Source organism: Typopeltis vanoorti, chromosome 20 (assembly GCF_054136105.1).
Source record: "Typopeltis vanoorti isolate ZY-2024b chromosome 20, IOZ_Tvanoo_1.0, whole genome shotgun sequence".
Classification (NCBI taxonomy): Eukaryota; Metazoa; Arthropoda; class Arachnida; order Uropygi; family Thelyphonidae; genus Typopeltis; species Typopeltis vanoorti.
Window position 1 is genome coordinate 6,923,744 of NC_143568.1, and position 22,637 is coordinate 6,946,380.

The 22,637-nt window shown below is 35.6% G+C and overlaps 1 protein-coding gene across 1 annotated transcript in view; it reads right to left on the bottom strand.

The window, feature by feature from the left end:
* Window positions 1-22,637, bottom strand: part of IFT52 (intraflagellar transport 52) — a 203,819-nt gene that overhangs the window by 139,326 nt on the left and 41,856 nt on the right. Inside the window, exon 5 of the mRNA XM_090410486.1 lies at window positions 21,571-21,700. Within this exon, the coding sequence (XP_090266612.1) occupies window positions 21,571-21,700 (130 nt within the window). The remainder of the gene's footprint in view (window positions 1-21,570; window positions 21,701-22,637) is intronic.

A 22,637-nucleotide genomic window follows, 5' to 3' on the forward strand; every position in this document is an offset into this window, starting at 1 on the left:
GCATTAGCAGATTCCAGTTATTCTTATGTTATATAGTCCAGCTTAATTTTTAAAAAGGTCAAACCATCCTAAAATCTCAGTAAAGCTTTCACACTCCTCTTGAAATTTGGTCTCTTTCAATGATGTAAAAATATAGAGAGCATTTGACTGAAAATTCCTTGTACTTATAGCATTAGCAACTTTTCCTTGTTCTTCATATTACTCTTATTTAATATAGTCCGAACTGTAGACTCGTATCCCAGATCTTGCACAATCATAGTATTACTAGCACCACTTTCACGTCTCTTTATGACTTCCAGTTTTTCCTCTAACATAATTACTTTTCTTCTCTTTTTATTACTGTCACTTTTGTTATCAGTCTTTCTCTTTTCCATATCAGTGATTGAATATAATAAAGCCTTACAGGTAACTACATTATAATAAAATGAAGGATAAGTGATTGTGCAAGAGAAGAGAGTTTGCACGAATGCTTGCGATGATAGCTTTGAGTCAACTGCTAAGTGTCGCCAGCAACTGCCTACTACATTGACAATTATGCTGCTTGATGAAGACTGGCAATAAAAAAATCGCTTAATTAAAATTTTGTATAATGTAAAAAAATTGCGTTAACTGATTAATCACTCGCTTAAAGCGGGAAATAGTACCATTTCACTCAATAGCGCTAACTGATTATCACACATATCCAATTTGCGTTCAGCAAGGTTTTCCTGTATATCTTATTTGAACACAAGCATAAAGAAAATAAGTTGGATATTTAGCAAACAAATCTTTGTGCATAGAATATTGATAACACTGCATTCAGAGAGAGAAAATAACTTGAACATAGATTGCAGAGTCCTATAAGGAAACACCATTTACAATTAATTTTATAAACCTTACTTGCTATCCACACACACACACACACACACACACACACACACACACACACACACACACTGTAAAACTCAAAGCACAAGTGTGCTGAGTGTGGGCAAGTGGTTAAGTAAAAAAGACCTTGTTGATATGTTCTGCACAACTGGATGTTACAGTCCTAAGAAAACTAGTGTAAGGAAGGTTGTTCCAAAGAATAACCTCCTTCACACTGCTAAATGGAATGAAAAGACAGATGAGAAGTTGGTTCTGTATGTTTGAAGTCAGACAATGAAAGAATGTTGGTTAGTAGTTCCTTGTGTGTTTACAAAGGTGAAGAAATGATGGTTGTGTTCAGTGGAACAGCATCCATAATATACCAATAAAAGTATCATAAGGTAGAAGTAGAGCATCTATAAGAAAGTGACTAGAGTGTGTAAGAATGTCATCAGTTAACACACTTATGTCAGGCAGCATCCACACATGCTGACAGTGCTTGTGGAAACTTGCTTTAGTATATGGGTATTGCATCTAGGTCCAACAGGCATATTTTAATTGCAATTTTTTTGTTAGAATTTTATTTGTAAAATTAGTATTTGCAAACTGTCAATGATATCAAACATCTCAAATGCAATTTGAAATGATTTCAGTAACATATGCATATATGTCTTTACTTGCTTTATAAAATTGCTTTACACAAATTATTTGCTTTCTGTACCCAATGATTACTATTAGAAATAGTTGTTACCAGGTATTTCTGCATTGAAAATTTGAAACAGGATGTTAGGACAAATGTATTTAGTTACTGTCTTTGATGCCACAATAAAACTGTTCATCTTGCATGCATGTAGCATAGTGTTAGATCTGAAGTGGGCAACCTCACTTACAATGAAGTCACCCATCCAGAATCTAACAGAATATGCCCCACTAAAAGAGCATACTTATCTTTTCAGCAATTAAGTTCATGTCATAGAAGAATTAATATCATGATCAATAAGATGAAAGAAATATTTAGTATAAGTTTTGATAGATCTAAATTAGAATTGTAAATGTAAAATAATCAAAGAATATGTGTAAAGATGATTACTAGTGATTTATAACTACACATGCAAGAATGTCAGTACACTGCCTAAGAAAGGGCAAAGGTCGTTCAAATGCCACCGTAATATTGTAAGCGCCCATGGGTGCTAGTTCGTGAAAAATATCTAGAGGCATGCGTTCCCAAAAATGGAAAGCCCTGTATGGCGGTGCGATGAGGTCACCCAGTCGGGGACGAATCGAAATGCCGAATATGCAAAATCTAACTCAAAAAGAGAGCGCTGGAAAGGGAGAATATAAGCAGCAACACAGATCTGGATCACCCCAGATGTTTGTTCCGGTTTTCTCTCCATGTGCTCCTCAGTGGTCAACGATGTCCAACTCCTACGTTCCTGGAGTTGACTACCGTAAGTCCTGGCAAGGCATTGCAACAGAGTACGGCAGATAAATTTGCGGGCCATCGGCAAAGAAAATGCACCAATGTAATTCTTGAAGAAGCGAGCGCAAGACTCTAAGAATACACATGGTACCCACGTGGTAGCAGACCTTGAACAACAAAGTTTTCCACTACGAAGGAAGGACGTAAGGAACCCCGAAAACCTGTGCAGCATAGATAAGTACTTTACATATTCTTTATCCCTTAAACATTAGGATGATTGTGAACAGAAGAAATTTTGTTTCAGAACGAAAAATGAACATTGAAGATTAAACAGATTATAGAACATTTTAAATCTCATTAAACTGACTGTCCGAGAATCGTGAATTTGTTAAGAACCAATGTTTAACCCATACGAAAAGAAAACAAGATGTGTTTTGTGCCTAACGAGCACCTGATCAATTGTATATAGTATTTTAACCATTTGAAGGAAACATTCTATGTAAATGAGAAATTGTATATTCAAAGTATGAGAGAGTGAGTGAAACTTTAGATGATTTTAACTTAGTGCTGCTTACATTATGTTTATGTCTTGTATTACTTTTGAATTCATTAAATATGTTTTATAGTATCATATGTGTGTGATCTGACCATGTATACGACTCTTACCACTCATAAAAATTACAAACCTGTTAATCTGTATATGCACACGGGAATACCCAAAGTAAGTTAAGAAGGAAGGGCTACGACTGTACCTACAGCCTCTGATCAGTTGTAACCACATTGGTGGCATCTAATTTCTGTGACCCTCCCTAGGTTAAGATATACTCTGTACTCAAATATGCTCAGGCTGGCGCAGTATATAAATTCTTCTGAGAAAAGGCGGGGGGGGGTGCCTCACACAAGTTAGAGAGTAGGTAATCTAAGGGCCCTACATAGTATTTGATAGACAAAGCTTAGAGAAAATTTTAGGAAAAGAATTTGAGCGAGGGGGGGGCCACGAACAAACAACAACCATAGCAAAGACAACATAGAACAAACAGACATAACAATAGCGTTTGTGGGAGGGAATATGGTTTATATTCTGAAGGGTACTTCAAGTTGTTTCTAATTACACTTGTTATGTGCCATCAAGTCGTTTCTGACTCTTGGTGATCTTGTGAACAAAAGCACTCCATCCAGCTTGGCCTCTTGTCCTTTCTTTCAGCAAATGCAAGTTCAAGTTGGCAAGTTCTTTTTATGTTGTCCATCCAACTCTTTAGTGGTCTTCCTCTTCTTCTCATTCCCTCAATCTTCACAAACATAGCTGCCTTTACCAATGATTCTTGAATCAGCTTGAATAATATATCCAAAGTACATCAACTTCTGTTTAGCAATCATCACCTCCAAGGAGCATTCTGTCTTTATAAAATTCTCTAAAATCTTATTGGTTATTCTTGCAGTCCATGGGATTATTAATAGCTCCACCACACCCATAATTCAAATGAATCTATTCGCTTCCATCTTTCTTCTTAATAATCCAGCTTTCACATCCATAAATCACTAGTGGAAATTCCATTGCTTTGACAATTCTAACTTTCGTGGTCTTACTCTCACCTCTATTTTTCATAATTTTTGTCAGGTTTAGCATAGCTTTTTTTTTTCCCATGACTATCCTTCTTTTAATTCCATTTTCATATTTATCACCATTTTTGATTCTGGACCCAATAAATCATAACTTTCAATGAATTCTATTTTAGATCTCTCTCTCTCTATTATAAATTCATTTAAACTACCAGAAGTCATCACTTTGGTTTTGCTAATGTTTAAATTAAGCCAACTTTGTTAGTTTTCCTCTTAATCAATAGAATCAACTGCTCCACATCTTCCTTAGTTTCTGCTATAAGGATTGTATTGTTTGCATATCTTAAATTATTTATTTTTCTGCCACAAATTTTAATTTCAGTTGGATCTTTGTCTAAGTGAGCCATTCTCATAATACACACACAGACAAAGAAATTAGCGCACCTGGAAGAAAACATGGTACAACGGCGAAACTAGACAAATAGCTAGAGTGCTAGGTGGTATGCAAATGATCCAAGTTTGGTGTGATTGCGCATGCCCACACACCCTGAAGTGGTGCTGCAAGCATGAACCAGCAGCCTTATAAAGGCGTGTAGTAGATAGCCGATTAAAGCGAAAAGCACTGGCCGATGCAAGCTAGAGTACAGAGTGACAATAATGCCAGGTAGATGCTAGAGATGTCGATTTAAGCAAATTACGAACTTTGACAGAGGCATGATCATTGGCCTGAAAACTGGAGGGTGGTCGGTGCACCGTATAGGCGTGCACATGAACCATTCTGACCATACCGCACAACAGTGTTGGGAGCTGTGGACACATTCCAGCACTGCCACACGGCAAAGCGGCACCGGTTGGATCAGGAGGACCAATGCTAGAGAGGATCGAAGGATCATGCGGCAAGCACGTAGGGATCCCATGGTGACCCAGTCCACTATACAGGCAGATGTAGGGGCTCTGTGTTCACAAACCATTTCCCGACAGCTCGTGGAGGCGAATCTACGATTCCAGTGCCCCTTATGTGTGCTCCCATTAACACTGCACCATTGCCGACTCCGTCTGCAGTAGTGCCAGGCAAGAGCAACGTGGAACGCCACAGACTGGTGACATGTGGTCTTCAGCGATGAGTGCCGCTTCTTCTCGGGGATGGATGATCATCATGTCCGGGTATGGAGGATCCCCTGATCAAGGACACAATCCCGACCTCGCTATCGAGCGCCACACCTCCCGCACTGCAGGTATTATCTGGGGAGCCATAGCCTATGATAGCCAATCGCCTCTCGTAGTGGTACATGGAGCATTGACAGGGCAGCGGTATGTGGACGACATCCCACGGCCCCAAGTCCTCCCATTCCTGGCTGGGATACCAGGAGCGCTATACCAGCAGGATAACACCCATCCTCACATGGCTCGGGTTGCCCAGGCCTGCCTACGTCATGTACAGACACTTCCATGGCCCCTATCGAGCATGTTTGGGAGCAGCTGAAACACCAACTCCCACCGTGCCGCAATATCTGGGATTTGGAGCACAGCATCCAACACGTGGGCCAGTCTGCCACAGGACAACATCAGACGACTGTTCGCCACCATGCCAGACCGTATTGCAGCATGTAACGCCACATGAGGTGGTGCAACGCGCTATTGATGATGACCGGATTGCATACCAAAGATCCCTTTGTAATTGTCCTTCAGCTCTGTTTTTGCCATCATGTGCATCACTCACCTGTATCATTACACCAATGAAATTTCAGTTGAATCCTATGCTTCCTTCTTGGTGCACTAATTTCTTTGTCCATGTGTGTATATTCACTATAAATATTAAAGATAGGATGAAAGTATATAACCCTGCAGCATCTCTTTTTCTACTCCAACACTGTTTCTCCAAAGACCGTTTTTACTGAAACTTCTTGGTTGTAACACAGCTATATTATCAAGAGAATCAGATATGTAGGTATTCCACATTAATCTCATTTATTCCACACAATGAAAATCTTTCTTATAATCTTATAAAACAGATGACTACTTCCTTTTGGAATTCTCTTTTTCTTTCCATAATCCATCTCAGGTTTGCTAATTGGTCTTTACTTCCTCTACCTCTCCCAATGCCTATCTGTTCTTGTGGCATTTCTCTATTTGCTTATGGCTCCAGCCTTTGTTGGATCACTTTCAGCATAACTTTACTCATCATCATCATCATGCATATCAAGGATTTAGGCCTAGCATGGCCTGTTTGGCCTTAGAAGTCATCGTTGAATCGTTTAAGAGGACGTCCTGGTTTTCTTTTTCCTAATGGCTTGTACTTTAAGGCTTGTTTTGGTAATCTTTCTCTTTTCATTCTTTGAACGTGTTCCATCCATTTATGTTTATAGTTTTTAATTTTTTCTATTACTGGTTTTTGGTTTAATTCTTTCATAATTTCTTCATTTCTTTTGTGATCAAATAGGGTATACTTTGCAGTTTTTCTCATAAACTTCATTTCTGCTGTTGTTAATCTTTGTCTTTTTGTTTTATTGTCCAGATTTCGCTTCCATACATTAAGACCGGTAGGGCTAATGTATTGTATACTTTTAGTCTGGTTTGTTTTTGAACTAGGTTTGGTTTAAATATAGAGTTAATTACACCTGTTATTTTTAAATATTTTGCAACTTTTACATTTATATCTTTTTCATTTTCATATGTGATCACACATCCTAGGTAGATAAATGAATTCACCTGTTCTAAGATCTTTTTATCTATTACTGTTTTAGTTCTTGCTGGATCTTGTCCTTTAAAGGCCATAGTTTTTGATTTTTCTGTTGATTCTGAGCATAACTTTACTTACATGTAAAATTAAAGTGATGGTTCTATAATTCTCACAATCTCTGATTTGACTTGTTTTTTTGGAATTGGGGTGAATACTGATGTTTTCCAATCTCTAGGCCTGTACATTTTCTTCCAAACCTGACAAATTTCAGTGATGATATTCACTGTTTCATCCCCAGGAGCTTTTCCTTTTGGCAACTATTGCTGATATCACTTCAATTTTCATTATCATGGGTTTTCTCAACAAACTTTGCTTCAATATTAACTTTCTTGTACAAATCTTCTACATATTCTGTCTTTTTTTTTCACTGCTCCCATCAAACACTTACCTGAATTACATTTTATAACTTATAATCCAAGGATAAACTTCCCTGTAACATCATTTATTTTTCTAAGCAGAACTCTTGCTATAATTATAACATTGCTTTCTTCAATTTCCTTACACATTTTGTTTAGATGTTTTTCCTTATCTTTCTTTGTCTGTCTCTGAAAATCTGCACTCAGTTGTCTAACTCTTTCTTTGATTATGTGAAGTTTCATTTTTTTCTTCTTTCCTCTGCTATATAAATAGATTCTTCTGACAATTACTTCCAATCTTTATTTCTTTTTGCTTTAGAGCCTTCTTGCTGCTTCAATGACTGTACATTGTTTCTTCCAACAGTTCTAATTTTAACTAGCAATATGCAGCTATTTGCAGATGATGCAAAACTGGGGAGAGCAATGCAGAGTCAAGATGATGTTATGGCCTTACAAGAGGACTTGAATAGATTGTATAAATGGGCAAGTAAGTGGAACTGTCAGGTCAATGTTGCAAAGTGTAAAGTTTAGAGATTTGGTAAGCAACGATAGGATGCAAAGATTGTGTATACTTGATTTCCCCAGCAAGTGTATACTTGGTGGGGAAACTTTAAAGGAAGTAGAGGAAATGAGAGATCTAGGAGTGATGGTAGACAAGGACCTGAAATTCAGGGACCACATTGCACAAGTTGTGGAGACATCACATCAGGTAATGGCAATGATGATGCAAAGGACCCTGACAAGCTGAAATAGAGAGGTTATGATTCCATTGTATAAGGCCTTGATCAGACCTCATAAGGATTATTGTGCAAAGATTTAGTCACCGGGTTTTTATCGTGACAAGCATATGTTAGAATCCAGAGAAGATTCACAAAGGCAGTCAGTGGTCTTTGGAATGTGGAGTACGAGGACAGATTGAGAGAATGTAAGTTGCAGAGCCTCGTGAATAGGAGAAAGAGGGGAGATATGATTGAGACATAAGCTAGTCAGGGATTGTTATTCGGTTGATATGAAAGAGATTTTTCATAGAATGGGAGAGAGGCCATTACTGGAAACTGTTTAAGGAGGGTGTGAGCAGAGGAGTGAAGAGCAGGTTCTTTGCATTGAGAGTGGTTGGTGAGTGGAATGCATTGCCTGAGTGTATTGTGATTGTAGACACATTGAATCAGTTTAAAGCACAGTTGGATAAGCATTGTGTGCAATAGTGTGTGCCTCCCACGATAACAATATAATCCATGAAGGTCAGATAATAATTCTCTTCTTGTCTTCTCCAAAAGATTTTAATTTCTTTCTGACTTCTACTTTAAATACTTCATTTATAATATATTTTGGAAAATTATGGAGACAACTACTGTGTTTGAGTAAAACTTTAGTTTAATATAAACCAAAATCCACATTCGACGTTTTGACCTTTATATCAAGGTCATCTTCTGGAGCATATATACTATATACAGGGAAACAAGCTGCAGTACAATCTACATGGTAAATTTACCATGTAATGGTTGATCAGTAACTTTAATGGTACATTAAAGTTACTGACCAACCGTTACAACTATTATTGGCCTGAGCTATGGTGAAGAAGAAAAAAAAAGAAAAAATCTTCATTTATAAGATTCAAATAAAATCTGATACTGTTTTTATTTATTCTCATCCCTTAATTTCAATTTAACTTCAGCTATCAATAAGGGGCCTTTGAGGATTGTAAGACCAACTTCAGTTGCCTTTCTTCAACCTCATTTACTTAGTGTGAGTGCCTGCATGCACATATCATTGTTTTGTGATCCCTAAAGATGGCAATGTAACATTGCTGATATATAGGTAGTTATTAATTAAAGCTTTTATAATTAATAATTTACTTTACGTTGTCATTTCCTAAAAAATTAGGAGTACATCAGTATCAAAGGGACCCATTCCCATCCATCTCAGTTCAATGATTCCTAAAATCTTAACTCGAGTTCTTCCCATTTTCTTTCTTTACCAGTTCTGGTTTTTCCTTGATACACACTTCTTATATTCCATGTTCCTATTTTATGTAAATCAGTGAAGTGGAGGCAATTATACTAATTGTTGCTAAATATAGTACAAACTATATATCTCTACTGAATAAAGTGATACAAGAAAACTACTTGTTTTTTTTTTTTTTTTGATTCTGGAATAGTTTCTGTTGAGGATTTTTTATTTTCTATATAAACATTTTCATTCCATTCTTTGAAAAAGAGAGACATGTTCCTGAATAATAATGAATCCTGCTATGCATTATAAGAAGTAGACTGCATCTATGAATTGCCAGCAAAAGACTAACATATGTGAGATATCTCTTATTGATAACACAGAAGATCCAGTGATAATAAGAAAAAAGTAATGAATGTAGTATTCTCAAATTAGTGGATAATTATTCTGATTATTTATTTATTCATATAGAGTTTCCTCTCTTTTCTCCCCCATCCCTACTGGGACGAGTTGAGCCCCCTCATGAGAAGGTTAAGTATTTATGGCTGTAGATCCGTGTGTTCACGGGGCCAGTTTGCCTGCTTGCGGGATGAAAAACCCCAGATAAACTGGGGGGAAAAACCCTGCTGTTCATGCCCAAGACCGGCTAACTTGGCTATGGCTGAGGAAGATCCTTAATCTCCTCATGTTGGCGACAGAAATCGAACCCAGGACACTCCTTCCCCAGGCATATGGTTGCAAAGCGCATAGCCACTAGGCTAACTGCGCAGACATTATTCTGACGATGATGGGAATTATTTATGTAGGTAAAAAGTGGTTACTGATGATCAGTGATTAAAAGGAAATTTTTAGAAAACAAAGTAAAATATAAATAAAATATAGAAATAAATATCCATAACAAGAATAACAAATTGTACAAGATGATATGCTGCTCAATCAACCCACATGTATTCCTGCCACCTCAATGAATCTCCTAATATACATTATGATGGATTAGTCCCCTCCCTATTATTATTTATTGAGGTACCAATGCATACAGCTGCTATTTATTATTAGTTATCTATATCTATCAACCCTCAAGGGCTCACTTTAGTGAGTACAGTAGTGGCAAAGCCGAGGTACCTAATGCTGGACCATGCCTTACGTCCTGTATTATACATATGTTATATTATCTGTAGACTGCCCCTCCCCCCTTTCTTTTATTCTTGCTCCCCCCCACACACAATGCTATTAGAGTATTCAAGGGTTAGGGATAAATCTTTCCTATTTTGCTTTCATCTTATCTAGTAGGAGTCTGCCTTCTCTCTCAGGCATTGGCCTCAGCTAGTAGGCTGAAATCCTAACTCACATGGCCAACATAGGATGAACTGGGACCAAAATCTCTAGGATATGTGAAAAGGGCCTCTGCAACCCTACTTTTATTTCTTCCAGTGACGTCATCCAAAATCCTAATATGGTTGTGCCCTACAATAACACTCATCAGTTGTTGTGCAGAATAATCAGGGAAACGTTCAGTGCTTAAGCAGAGGGTCCTGTTCAAGAAGTATATTGCAGTCTCCAACAAAAGTCAGTGATATTGTGAATCAGGAATACAGAAGGTATGGGATTAATCTTAGAGATAAACTTTACATAGGCACATGGATGCATGGGTGTCTACAGACAGGTACTCTTCATATTGTCTGTAAAGAGATAGAGAGGTATAAAATTGATATCATAGGAATTACAGATGCCAGGTGGAATGGAGGTCACTTCAAAAGTAAGGATGGTAAGCAAGTTGTTTATTTAGGAGGCGACTCAAAGCATCACGAAGTAGTTGTGATACTGAAGGCAATTCAGGCAAGAGACCCCTTCTTAGTTATAATCCTATTAATGACAGGATACTTTGTATTAGACTTAAGGCTCATCCTGTTTCTGTTTGGTTCTTGACATGTTAATGTCATCTGTATATACTACAATCTGCACTAATTTGTTAAGAGTGCCTTTAGTAACTACTGGAAACGACTGGATACACGTATTCCAAAGCTAAGTTAAAAAGTATTGTAGCTAGATTATCCTGTTTTGATCCTTAGTTACTGGAAAAAGGATCTGTTAAATCATTTTGTATTTTAATCAGTGCTTCTGAATTTTCCATTTTAATCTTGCAAAGGGACTTGGCAGATCTAGGACTGTGGCTAGTCCATAGTGTGATTGTAAGGTTGCTGTTGTTCTCCCCCCCCCCCCCAGGATTTTAAGTAGTTTTTCAGATATGATCTGGATATATGGAATGGTGATAGCTTCAGTGTGGTATCTGTTCTGGAGAGGGGAGGAAAGTGTTTTTTTTTTTTTATGATGGGAATTGTAGTCATTGGTTTTGTGAATGTTGTCAAGTTAAGTGGAGAGGACGCTGTTATCTGAACTAATTTAGTCATGTTATACAGTTTTAATAATCACAAACAGTTAGGAGGGGGGGAGAGACTGTTTGGGAACGTATCTACCAGTCTATGTAGATTTTCAGTAAACAGAGAATGCTAGGGTTTCATCAGGCTGGCATATAATTAAAGTGTTACTCAACATCCCAGCATTCAGTTCACCTTAGAAAAAGAAAATAAATGCTGGGATGATGAGTGTTTACATATGTAAAAAAATGTTGAGGGTATTGGTGAAATGGAGAACACATCATCAACAAAGCATAACCAAACAGTGAACATGTGAGGATAGAGTTTAAGGATTTCTCTTCGAAGGTCTCCATGAAGTAGTTAGCCAGGCAGGGAGAAAGCAGAGTGCATGATCATGACCAGCTCCCTTGAAGTTGTAAACTATCCTATGATCAAACAGGCAGCACGACCAACATCAGAACTGCTGAACATAAGGGTTATATCTGTTTCCAGTGGAATTCCACCCATACCACCACTTGGGACTTGCTGATGATGATGCTTTGGACACCTGCCAAAGGATATGCTGGAAGAAGAAGACCACTCTCCTTTACCACAGCAAATATAAATACAAAAGACTATTCTTTGAATCTGCTTCTACTTAAGGAACTATTTAAATCTCAACAAATTTGGTCGCATGAAACTGTCCCAAAGTTGAGAAGCTCTCATCCTCCATACTTCAGTTCAACAGCCACATTTTTGCCCAATAAGGGGCATTATGTCACTTGAGCTTCATTACTCAGTGTAGTGCCTGCATGCACATATCCTGTACTGTGTCCCCTGATGATGCAATTTAACTTTGACAAAATACTAGAAATATTAATAAATTCAATTGTAGTTTTTACTAAAATAAATAGCCAAAAGGCTTCAATTCAGTGATGCAAATTATATAAATTAAGTGGATATTAAATCCAACATAATTTCAGAGCCGAATACAGAAACTATAAAAGTTTCGTATTGAAAGTTGACCAGAGAGCTTGCAGGATACACTCACCGCCATACTGCAAGTTGCCCTAGCCGAACCTAATAGCAAGCAAGCATTCATGCCGAAGTGTCCATACATTCGCCTCCTATTAGTCCATTTTGATAAGGTTTCACTGGTCTGGAACCCAAACAGAAACCAGTGAAACCTTATCAATGGACCAATAGGAGGCGAATATACGGGCACTTTGGCATGCATACTTGCTATTAGGCTCTGCTAGGGCAACTCGCAGTATGGCGCTGTGTGTATTCCCGCAAGCTCTCTGGTCAACTTCAACTTTCAATACAAAACTTTTATAGTTTCTGTATTCGGCTCTGAAATTATGTTGGATTTAATAACCACTTAATTTATATCAATTGTTAATATTAGTTGTTTGTGTTGTAATTTCCTTAAACACTACAGTTAGAAATGAATGTATAAGCATTAACACCAGACTAAGTTTATTTGTAGATTCTCTAGTAGAGGTAGTACACTAAAAGTCAGATTTTATTAGAATAATGAATATCCATTATTGTTTTATAAGACATACAACATTTAGTTTTGAGGAAAAGATTAGATAACAGACATTAGTGGACTGCAGAGTGACTGTGATAGGTAACAGCATTGGCACAGGATGATACGAGTGGATCAATATACTGCTTACATTATATGTTCATGATTATCAGTGGCTTAACATGAAGTATTCAATTTGTGGATGATGCAAAATGAAAGAGGCTTAAAGAATAATAATTTTGTGACCTACGAAGCGAATTCAAAAACAGGATACAGTATGGTAATGTAGGTCGATGAGGCTAGTGTTTCAACACTGTTAGGCTGATAATTTCATATGCAAGAGTGGAAAACTATGTAAATATTTTATTTGTGGAGATATACTGAAGAGGCAAAAAACATCTAAGAACTAGAAGTGATACTGGACATGGCAATGAAATTTAGAGAAATAAGATTTGTAAAGAAACAAGACAGCAGATAATCATAAGTAACGAAGAGACAACTACATGAACAGATTGTTGTTGTTAAACTGCATCAAGGCTTGATGCAATGAAACAACCACTGGATGAGAAGAGAATTGAAGGTCTGACAAACAATAATTAACATAATATTAGGATTTTTTGATGCTGGCTATTATAAAATTGCAAGAATGAAATAATGGGAGGATGTGATGTCTGTTTAAGAGAGTATGAACATATCAACCAGTAGAAGGCATAGAGGAATGGAAATCAGTTCAGCAGAATAGTGCCTGTAAAAATACCAAAAATGTACAGGGCAGAAACCAATCTATGAGAAGGCAATTACAAATGACGTACAAAGAGTTAACTTTGTGGTTAACCTATTAACCACACTACCCTGTCTAGATAGCACAAACAATTTTAGGTGCGCCAATTCAAATGTGAAAATAGTATGCTGAAGTTTGGTAGATAAGGATTTCTATAGGGTAAGCAAGTATACAAGTGAGAAGTAGTGTCTTGAATAGATAAGATAACACCAGAGGATGGATAAGGAAGCTACTAATACAATGTGTTTATTCCAGAAAAGACAGAAAAGGTATAAATCAGAAAATGAGAAATATAATGTTGTCTAGAGATCTGGGAAGCTAGCCATGATGTGGCTATACCACATGATGCCAGTGTCAAGTCCAGGTAAATAGGTGAGGGTTGATCAAAGCGCTAGCAACCATCCTTGTAAAAAATGCTTTGCTACAGAAACCAGGACCACAGAAACATCTGACCAAAATGTAATACTAAATGAAGAAAAACTGTTGAGAATGACATTCTCTAACGAAAACTCTTATGGAGAATAGGGAATTGAGGAATACAACAGAAAATTTTAGCAAGACACAAAAACCAAAAGAGAAACTATTTCGAGCAAAAAAAAACAAAAAAAAACAATATGAATGTTGGAATGTGAGAACTATGTATGAAACATCAAAAGTAGCCAATATAGCCAAAGAAACGAAAGACTACAAAATTGAAATATTGGGAATAAGCAAGACAAGATGGAATGGACAGAGATCGATCCAGTCGAGTTCAGAAGAAACAATAATATATGCAGGAAACATAGATGAGGGTAGAACACATGCAAAAGGAGTGGCAATAACGATGTCCAGTAAAGTAAGAGATGCAATTATTGAATGTGAATGAATTACAGAAAGATGCATAAAGAACAAGTTATAACAAGATTCTATCAAGTGACAATTATAGATGTATATTAAAGTTAAAGATGCAACTATTCTGCTTCCAGTTTGGTGACATGATCATGCACTGCTCAATTGGGAAGTGACTAAGTTTGTGAACGTTCCATTCAGAAAATGTTACATGCTGAACTACAAAGCAGGAAATTATGATCAATTGAGAAGTATAATGAATTCAGTGGAATGGGATCGGTTTCTGGATGGAAAGAATATCAACAGTGCATGGGAAGCATTTAAACAATACTTAAGTGATGCACTATCAGAACGTGTCCTGAGAGTTCAAAGAATAAATAAGGTAGGAGTCAAATGGATTACAATCTTATTAAGCAAGAGATTCATAAGAAAAGGATGATGTGGAAGGAATACCGTGTGAATAAGGATGATGTCTGTTATGAAAGTTATAAGCAGCAAGCTAGAATAGTTAACTGTTGTACGAAAAGCAAAATCTGAGTATGGAAAGAAACTGGCTCTATGTGCTATTCTGCAATCAAAAATTTTATCGATATGCTGCAAGTAAAAGAAGGAATAACTCTTCTAAATACAGATGGTGTGATGATTACAGATGTAGAAGAGGTTGTTCAACTAATGAGTTGAACAACCCATTTTGTTAAAAAGCTATTAACCTGGTGTATGCAACATTGAGCTCACTGCTATCTCTTCACTAGATGAAGAAACTCAGGTGTAGGAGGACAAGGGATTAGAGCTGTTGTATAAACTGAATAAGAATTCGGCAAGGGACCGATTGGATATCAGCAGATGTGCTAAAAGAGTGGTCACCTGAACCAGCTATTCCTTTCATCAGGCTGCTGTTTAATATGAGTCTTAGAACAGGGAAGATTCTGCAGGAATGGAAAGATAGTATGGTAATTCCATTGCACAAGGGTTGTGCAAAGACCAATGTATCCAACTATTGATTAGTATCTCAGAAGTAGTGGCGAAGATTTTGGAAAATTTGGTTAATGGGTCATATTCAGTGAATCTCTACTTTGCAATGAGCAACATGGGTTTCTAAGGGAAGGGCCTGTTTTAGCAACTTTCTTACATTCTATGATACTTTTGGATTTTGTTAAGGCTTTTGACAGAATACAGCATGGTAGAATAAATCGGAGAATATGGGTTTAGATTATAAAATATTAGCATGGATTAGAGGATGGCTGACTATAGGGGGATGCGAGTCTGCAAGATTTAAGGTAACTAGTGGTGTGCATTAACTAATAATGCAAATGAAAAAGAAAAATATGCACAAGGATCAGTGCTTGGTCCACTGTTATTCAATCTGTACATTAATGATATTGGGAAGGATTTAACAAGCAACATACAGCTATTTGCTGATGATAATGCCAAGATAGGTTAGGTAATCAGGAATGCTGCTGATATACAGTACTTGCAGAATGATTTGAATAGGCAGGAATTGTGGGAATGGGAAAAAGGATGTCACTTCAATGTCAGTAAATGTAAAGTCATTCACTTTGGCGTGATTAGATATCTAATGTCGTATTATATTGGTGGGATTATGCTAGAAAAACTGATGAGATTAGGGATCTTGCAGTGTTAGTAGATAGGAATTTGAAGTTCAGGGGTCATTTTACACAGATTGCAAATACAACCCAAAAGATAAGGATGTTATTTTGCCTCTTTACAAGGCATTGATAAGACCTCACTTGGACTGTTGTTGTCTCCTGGTTTCCATTGTGATTCTGATATATTGGAGAGAGTGCAAAGGAGAGTGTTAAAAATGATACCAGGATTGTGGAAGCTGATTATGAAGACAGATTGAGAATTTGTAGACTGCAGACACTAGCAAACAGGAGAAAGAGGGAGGTATGATTGAGACTTACAAACTTCTGAAAGGGTTATACAGGATTTAAAATGAAATTTTTCAATTTATAGAGGGTGGGGAAAGGACGGCATCCTTGGAGGCTGAAAATGAAGGCTGCTAAGAAGGGTGTGAGGGCTAGATTTTACTTTCAGAGGTGGTGCAAGATTGGAATGGATTGCCATTGGATGTTGCAAGTGCAAGCAGCTGGTGTGTGTAGTATGTGGCCTCCCTTGATAAGTTCCTGACTCCCTGGAGGTATCTCTTAATAATATGCACCAACTAATAATGCAAATGAAAAAGAAAAATATGCATTTTATGATAAATTAAAAAAAGCAATAGATGACAAATCCTAGAGATATAATTATAGTAATGGGGGATCTAAATACTAAAATAGGAAATGATTGTACAGATAGAGAAATGATAATGGGAAAAAAAGGTATAGGAAATATAAATGAAAATGGAGAAATGTTATTGGATTTCTGCATTGCAAATAAATTAGTAATAGGAGTATCCATTTTTAATCTTTTCTTTGTATCATTTATGATACAAAGAAATTGGAGAGAATCTCTTTTGAACGTGAGATCAATGAGAGGAGCACATGCTTATACAGACCATTTTTTTTAGTAATAGGAGAAATTAAAGTAAGATTAATGAACAAAAAGAATAGGAAAAAATAGAAAGTATAACATTAACGAACTCAAAAATATGGAAACTAAAAGAAAATATGCAGTAGAGGTTAAAGATAGTTATGAAGTTATTCTGACCAAACAGAATAAACATTATGAATTCAGAAGCATTGAAGAAATATGGACTGGTATCAATAACATATACCATTGAGCCACAGAATAAATACTAGAAGTGCATAGAAGAAAAGACAAAGAATGGACATCTTCACACATGAAACTCATAATTAAAGAAAGAAAAGAAATTAAGAAAAAATAATACAAGATAAGAATAACAACTTATAAGAAATATATAAAGAGATTAAGAAAAATGAAAGAAAAGATGAGTTTATTGAAAATCCATTAATAAAGCAGAATTTGCAGATAATAAACAGGTGATACTAAAACCTTATATAATATTACAAGAACAATGACAGATAAGAAAAGAAGAAGAGATATTATAAAAGACAAATAAGGAAATCAAATAAACAGTAATAATAAAATAGAAAGATGGTAGAATACTTCAGAGATAATGAATGGAGCAAAACCTGAAAAAGAAATCCAAATGCCAAAGAAAACAAAATATATTAAAAATAGATACCAAAGAAATAAAAAGTGAAATACAAAAAGCACTAAAAAAATGTAAAAATGGAGAAGCAGCTGGTATAGGTGATAAACAAAATGAATTATTATAAGCAGATATAGATTTTATGGTGAATATACTCTATCCATTTCTTAATCAAATATGGATGCAGGAAGAATGGCCAGATGAATGGAATATTGGGTTACTAATCAAAATACCAAAAAAGGAGATTTAATTGATTGCAATAATTAGAGGAATATCATTATTAAACACACCAAGTAAAATACTAACAAGATTAATATCAGAAAAAAAACAGACCGAAACCTAAGAGAAATACAAGGATTTAGAACCAACAGGTGATGTATAGATCAAATAGCAACATTATGAATAATGATAGAACAATCAATATAATGGCAGTCAAATATTTATATCAACTTTGTTGATTTTGAGAAAGCTTTTGACAGAGAAGCAATATGGAAATTAATGTCATATTATGGTATACAGGCAAACTTCGCTTAACGCGATTAATTAATCCATCAATTAATGTGTGCTAAACAAAATCACATTAAGCAAATACAATAAACAATAGGAATAATATTAATTCATCCATCAGTTAGTGTAAATTTCGAAGAATAAAAAAAATTAGAGTATAAGCTATATTAGAGGATAAAATCATCCAAGTTAATAAAAATCAATTGCTTCAATTTTTATTTAATGTCTAAACATTTGATTGAGGTACTTTTTAAAAAAAAAAAAGAATTAAGTAAAGATGTTTGAATCGTGCTCGACTTTTTCATCTTGTCATGCAATTTGCAATAGATGGCGAATGGTTTATCAAAATTTTGGCAGACTTCAAAGCTTCGTTTCATATCAGGATCAGCATCAAAAAAAAATTTCCTTAGCATACTCAATGTGATTGAAAACTAGCTCAAGTTCTTTCGTAGTTAGCTTCTTAGTCGTAACATTCTCTTCTTGTTCGCACTTCTTTTCTTCTTCATATGGACACTGTTCTTCTAGTTCAAGGAGATCATGCTCGCTTAACTATTCTGAATGGAATTGAGCAAGTTTCTCACAGTTTTATTATCCAGTTCATTAAATCCAAGTTCTTTTCCAACTGTGATAATTTCTTCAATAACGTTAGATCTTGGATTTTGCACATGAATAAACTAACATAGGCTTGAATTTAAAATTGCTTTTTGCATTGTCTCCTAATAAAAACATAAGACGATCTTTAGATACTTTGTATCCTGGTTGAGATACCTCAATATTAGCTAGGAAAGTTTTTGTTGCCACATGCTTTCAAAAGAGACCAGTTTCGTTGACATTGAATATTTGATGATCATCATAATCACCCTCCTGAATTATCCTTTGCAATTCTTCAGGAAACTTGGCCGCAGAATCTTCATCAGCATTAGCAGATTCCACAGTTATTCTTATGTTATACAGTCCAGTTCAATTTTTAAAATGGTCAAAACAGTCGAACCATGAAATTTGGTCTCTTTCAATGAGGTAAAAACACAGAGCTTTTGCCTGAATATTCCCTGTACTAAGATGTATTCTTTTTGAGTTATAATCCTCAATCCAGAGTGATAGAAGATGCTCCATCTCGATCAGTAAATGGTTTCCATTTCGGGTGATCTGCATACTTAAAGAAGCAGTAGCAACTTTTCCTTGTTTTTTGTATTCTTTGTTCTTATTTAATATAGTCCAAATGGTAGACTCACTGTATCCCAAGTCTTGCACAATCATTGTATTACTAGCACTACTTTCATGTCTCTTAATGACTTCCAGCTTTTCCGCTTGCTGCAGATTGGCAACAAAATGCATTACATAAAAAAAAAATAGCGTTAACTGATGGATCACTCGCGTATAGCAGGAAACAGTATCATTTCACTCAATCACGTAAACTGATTATCACACATATTGAATTCACGTTAAGCAGGGTTTTCCTGTACTATGTAAAATTATCAACATAGTAAAAATAATTATGAAAAATAAAATACAAATCATACACAATGGAGAACTTACAGAAAAGTTTGAAATTAAAACAGCAGTTAGACAGAGCTACATTCTCTCCCCAACAATATTTCTTGTTGTTGTAGACTAGGTTATGAGAAATGCCATGAAAAACACAAAAAGAATACAGTGAAATAGAATAGAACAGCTACACAAACTGTAGCTGTGTAGTACAGGAAAACTCTGTTAAGCAGGGTTTTCCTGTACTATGTAAAATTATCAACATAGTAAAAAAAATTATGAAAAATAAAATACAAATCATACACAATGGAGAACTTACAGAAAAGTTTGAAATTAAAACAGCAGTTAGACAGAGCTATATTCTCTCCCCAACAACATTTCTTGTTGTTGTAGAATAGGTTATAAGAAATGCCATGAAAAACACAAAAAGAATACAGTGAAATAGAATAGAACAGCTACACAAACTGGATTTTGCAGATGATATATGTTTACTAGCACATATAACAACATATGAAGACAAAAACAATATAAATCAATGAAGAAGCCCTGGCTGTTGGATTAAGAATTAATAAAATGAAAACAAAAATAACGAAAATAAATAATATTTACTTTCATTACAAATGAAATCTCGGCAGGCCTGGTTGGTCAAGTGGTTAGCGTATCTGCTCTACAGCCAAAAGGCTTCAGGTTCAAATCCCGCAATGTACATGGATGCTTGCGATTTGTGAAAATAGAGGTGGTGGTCGGCAGTAGATGGCGCTGGTGTAGATGAAGATAGTTGTGGTTAGTGGAGTGGTGGAGATGGAGAGTTGTAGAGTAGGTGCTCTCCATCGATGAGTCTTTGGACTCACTGGAAGTGTTATGTAATAATAATAAACAAAAAGACATAGTACTGGATGGTACTTAGGATCAACAATAAATAAACAGGGAGGAGCAGAGAAAGATATAAAATCCAAGATACAGAGAGCACAGAGAAGTTTTAACATGTTAGGGAAAATATGGAGATCTAAGCAAATAGGGTTGAAAAAACAAAATCAGGTTTTTAATATGAAATCAATTCTACTCTATGCATCAGAAACGTCGACAAAAAAGCAATTATAAAAAACTGCAATACTTTGTAAATAAATGTTTTAAAAGAATTCCACAAATAAAATGGCAAGAAAAAATATACAATAAAGAGTTATGTCAAAAAAACTAAACATAAACCAATAATGTATGACATCAATCAGAGAAAATGGAGATGGATACGACATGTACTAAGAAAACTGGAAAAAAGACAAAGTCAAACAAGCATTAGAGTGAAATTCACAAGGAAAGAGGAAGAGAGGTAGATCGAAGATACACTAGCAGGGAGAAGTAGAAGAAGATCTCAGAAAGATTGGAAAGATCTGGATACAGATAAAGAGAGAACAAAACAGTCAGATGGAGATATATGGTCAAGACCCTATGCTCCCAATGGAGTAAAGAGGAATAAATAACTAAGAGATCTGGGTATTTTCAAATGGTAGAAAAAGGGGTTAGTAGATCCTCCTTCTGAGAAATAAGTTGTTTTTTTTCGGTATTAATGAATGATAGCAAAACAGTGCATAACATCCTCTTAAATACAGATCTTCACCATCTCACTGGAGATTAGTTTCAAGACACCGGTTATGGAATGCAATGTAAAATAACATGGTAAATAATCAATGAGGATCCCCCCCCCCCATACACAATGGGTCTTGTGACTGTGGAGATCTGATGATAATGAAATTACTATAGTACAATACCAATCCTCTTTCTCCACACACACTTCACTGATCACCTCTACCTTCTTTATATGTATTTTCTCAAACATTGCAGTCCCAAGAGGGCAAAAAATCAATCTACAAAGCTAACAGACCTAATCACTCAAAGATACTTCCTATTCATTCACTGTACTGATATATTAAATCTTTTCTTTTTATTATAAAAATATAAAAAAACAAAAACCTAGCTAAGATGCCTAAATAACTAAAATGTATTGTTAAAATTAATAAATGTTCATAAGTAAAAATTAAACCAAAACATATTTCTTCAAATATTATAACAGCCACTCACCATTATTCACCATAATTCCATATTCTTCTAAAAGGAAATTTATATTAGTTTGAAATCTCTTTTCTCCGCCTTCTCCCATAAGTACACAAATGCTCCCTCCTGATTCAATAAACTGTCTCATGTGGTTAAACTAAAAGCAGAGATGAAAATTAATTTTCATAGAAATTAATATATAGTATAACTAAGTAAATTAGTTTATCTAAACTTATACTGCATTTTATAAAGCTAATAAACAAATCTTTCAATGAAAAATTGATATTTTAAGTTTCATTATATAAGCAAATTCTCAGCTAGTTTATTGAAATAACTAAACGGTGCACACCATAACAATATGTTCATTTATTACTACATGAAACAAAGTCATATTCTACATGTAGCTCTGAGAAGATTTTTTTTTTTTTTTAAATATTCATTTTACCCCAATGTGATGTTGCATGTGTACAAGAAAACTTAAAAACAATTCAGACTTTATTGCTAGTATTTTGCTAACAGTTTTCAGCTAAACAGGTCATGTAACTTTTTTTTTAAATATCAGCACACATAAAAAAGTGTTATATGTGGGCAAAGAAAAAGCAAAGGATTTGCTGACATGTTTCTTGAAGTTGAGCAGATTGTAATCACCAGGGAAAACAGTATGAGGGGAAGACTGTTCCAAAGAGCAGAGGTGTAGGAAATGAAGGCTGAGGATTCAAATTTGGTTTGGAGTTGAACTGTGTATGAGTGTTCACCAGTAGTTGCACATGTTTGTGAATGGTTAGAAGCAAGTAGAGAGAGAGCTTCAGCCAGTTCAGTGGAGCAGCACTAATGGAAATACCTATAGAAAAGAAATAATGTAGAAAAAAAGTATATGTGGGAAAGCGACTGAAGAGTCACTGAAGGAGGGGGTATCAATTAAGAGAACAGCTAACTTCTGAATACAATCAAGCATTCTGAAGTGCACCCCCCCCCCCAATTGTGGGAACAGTATTCTAAGGCTAAGAAGATTTGAGCTTTATAAAGTAACAAGTGATGAGCAGAAGAGAAGTACTGTTCGGAGTTCGAAGAGTCTATGGATCAGATGTGCACGT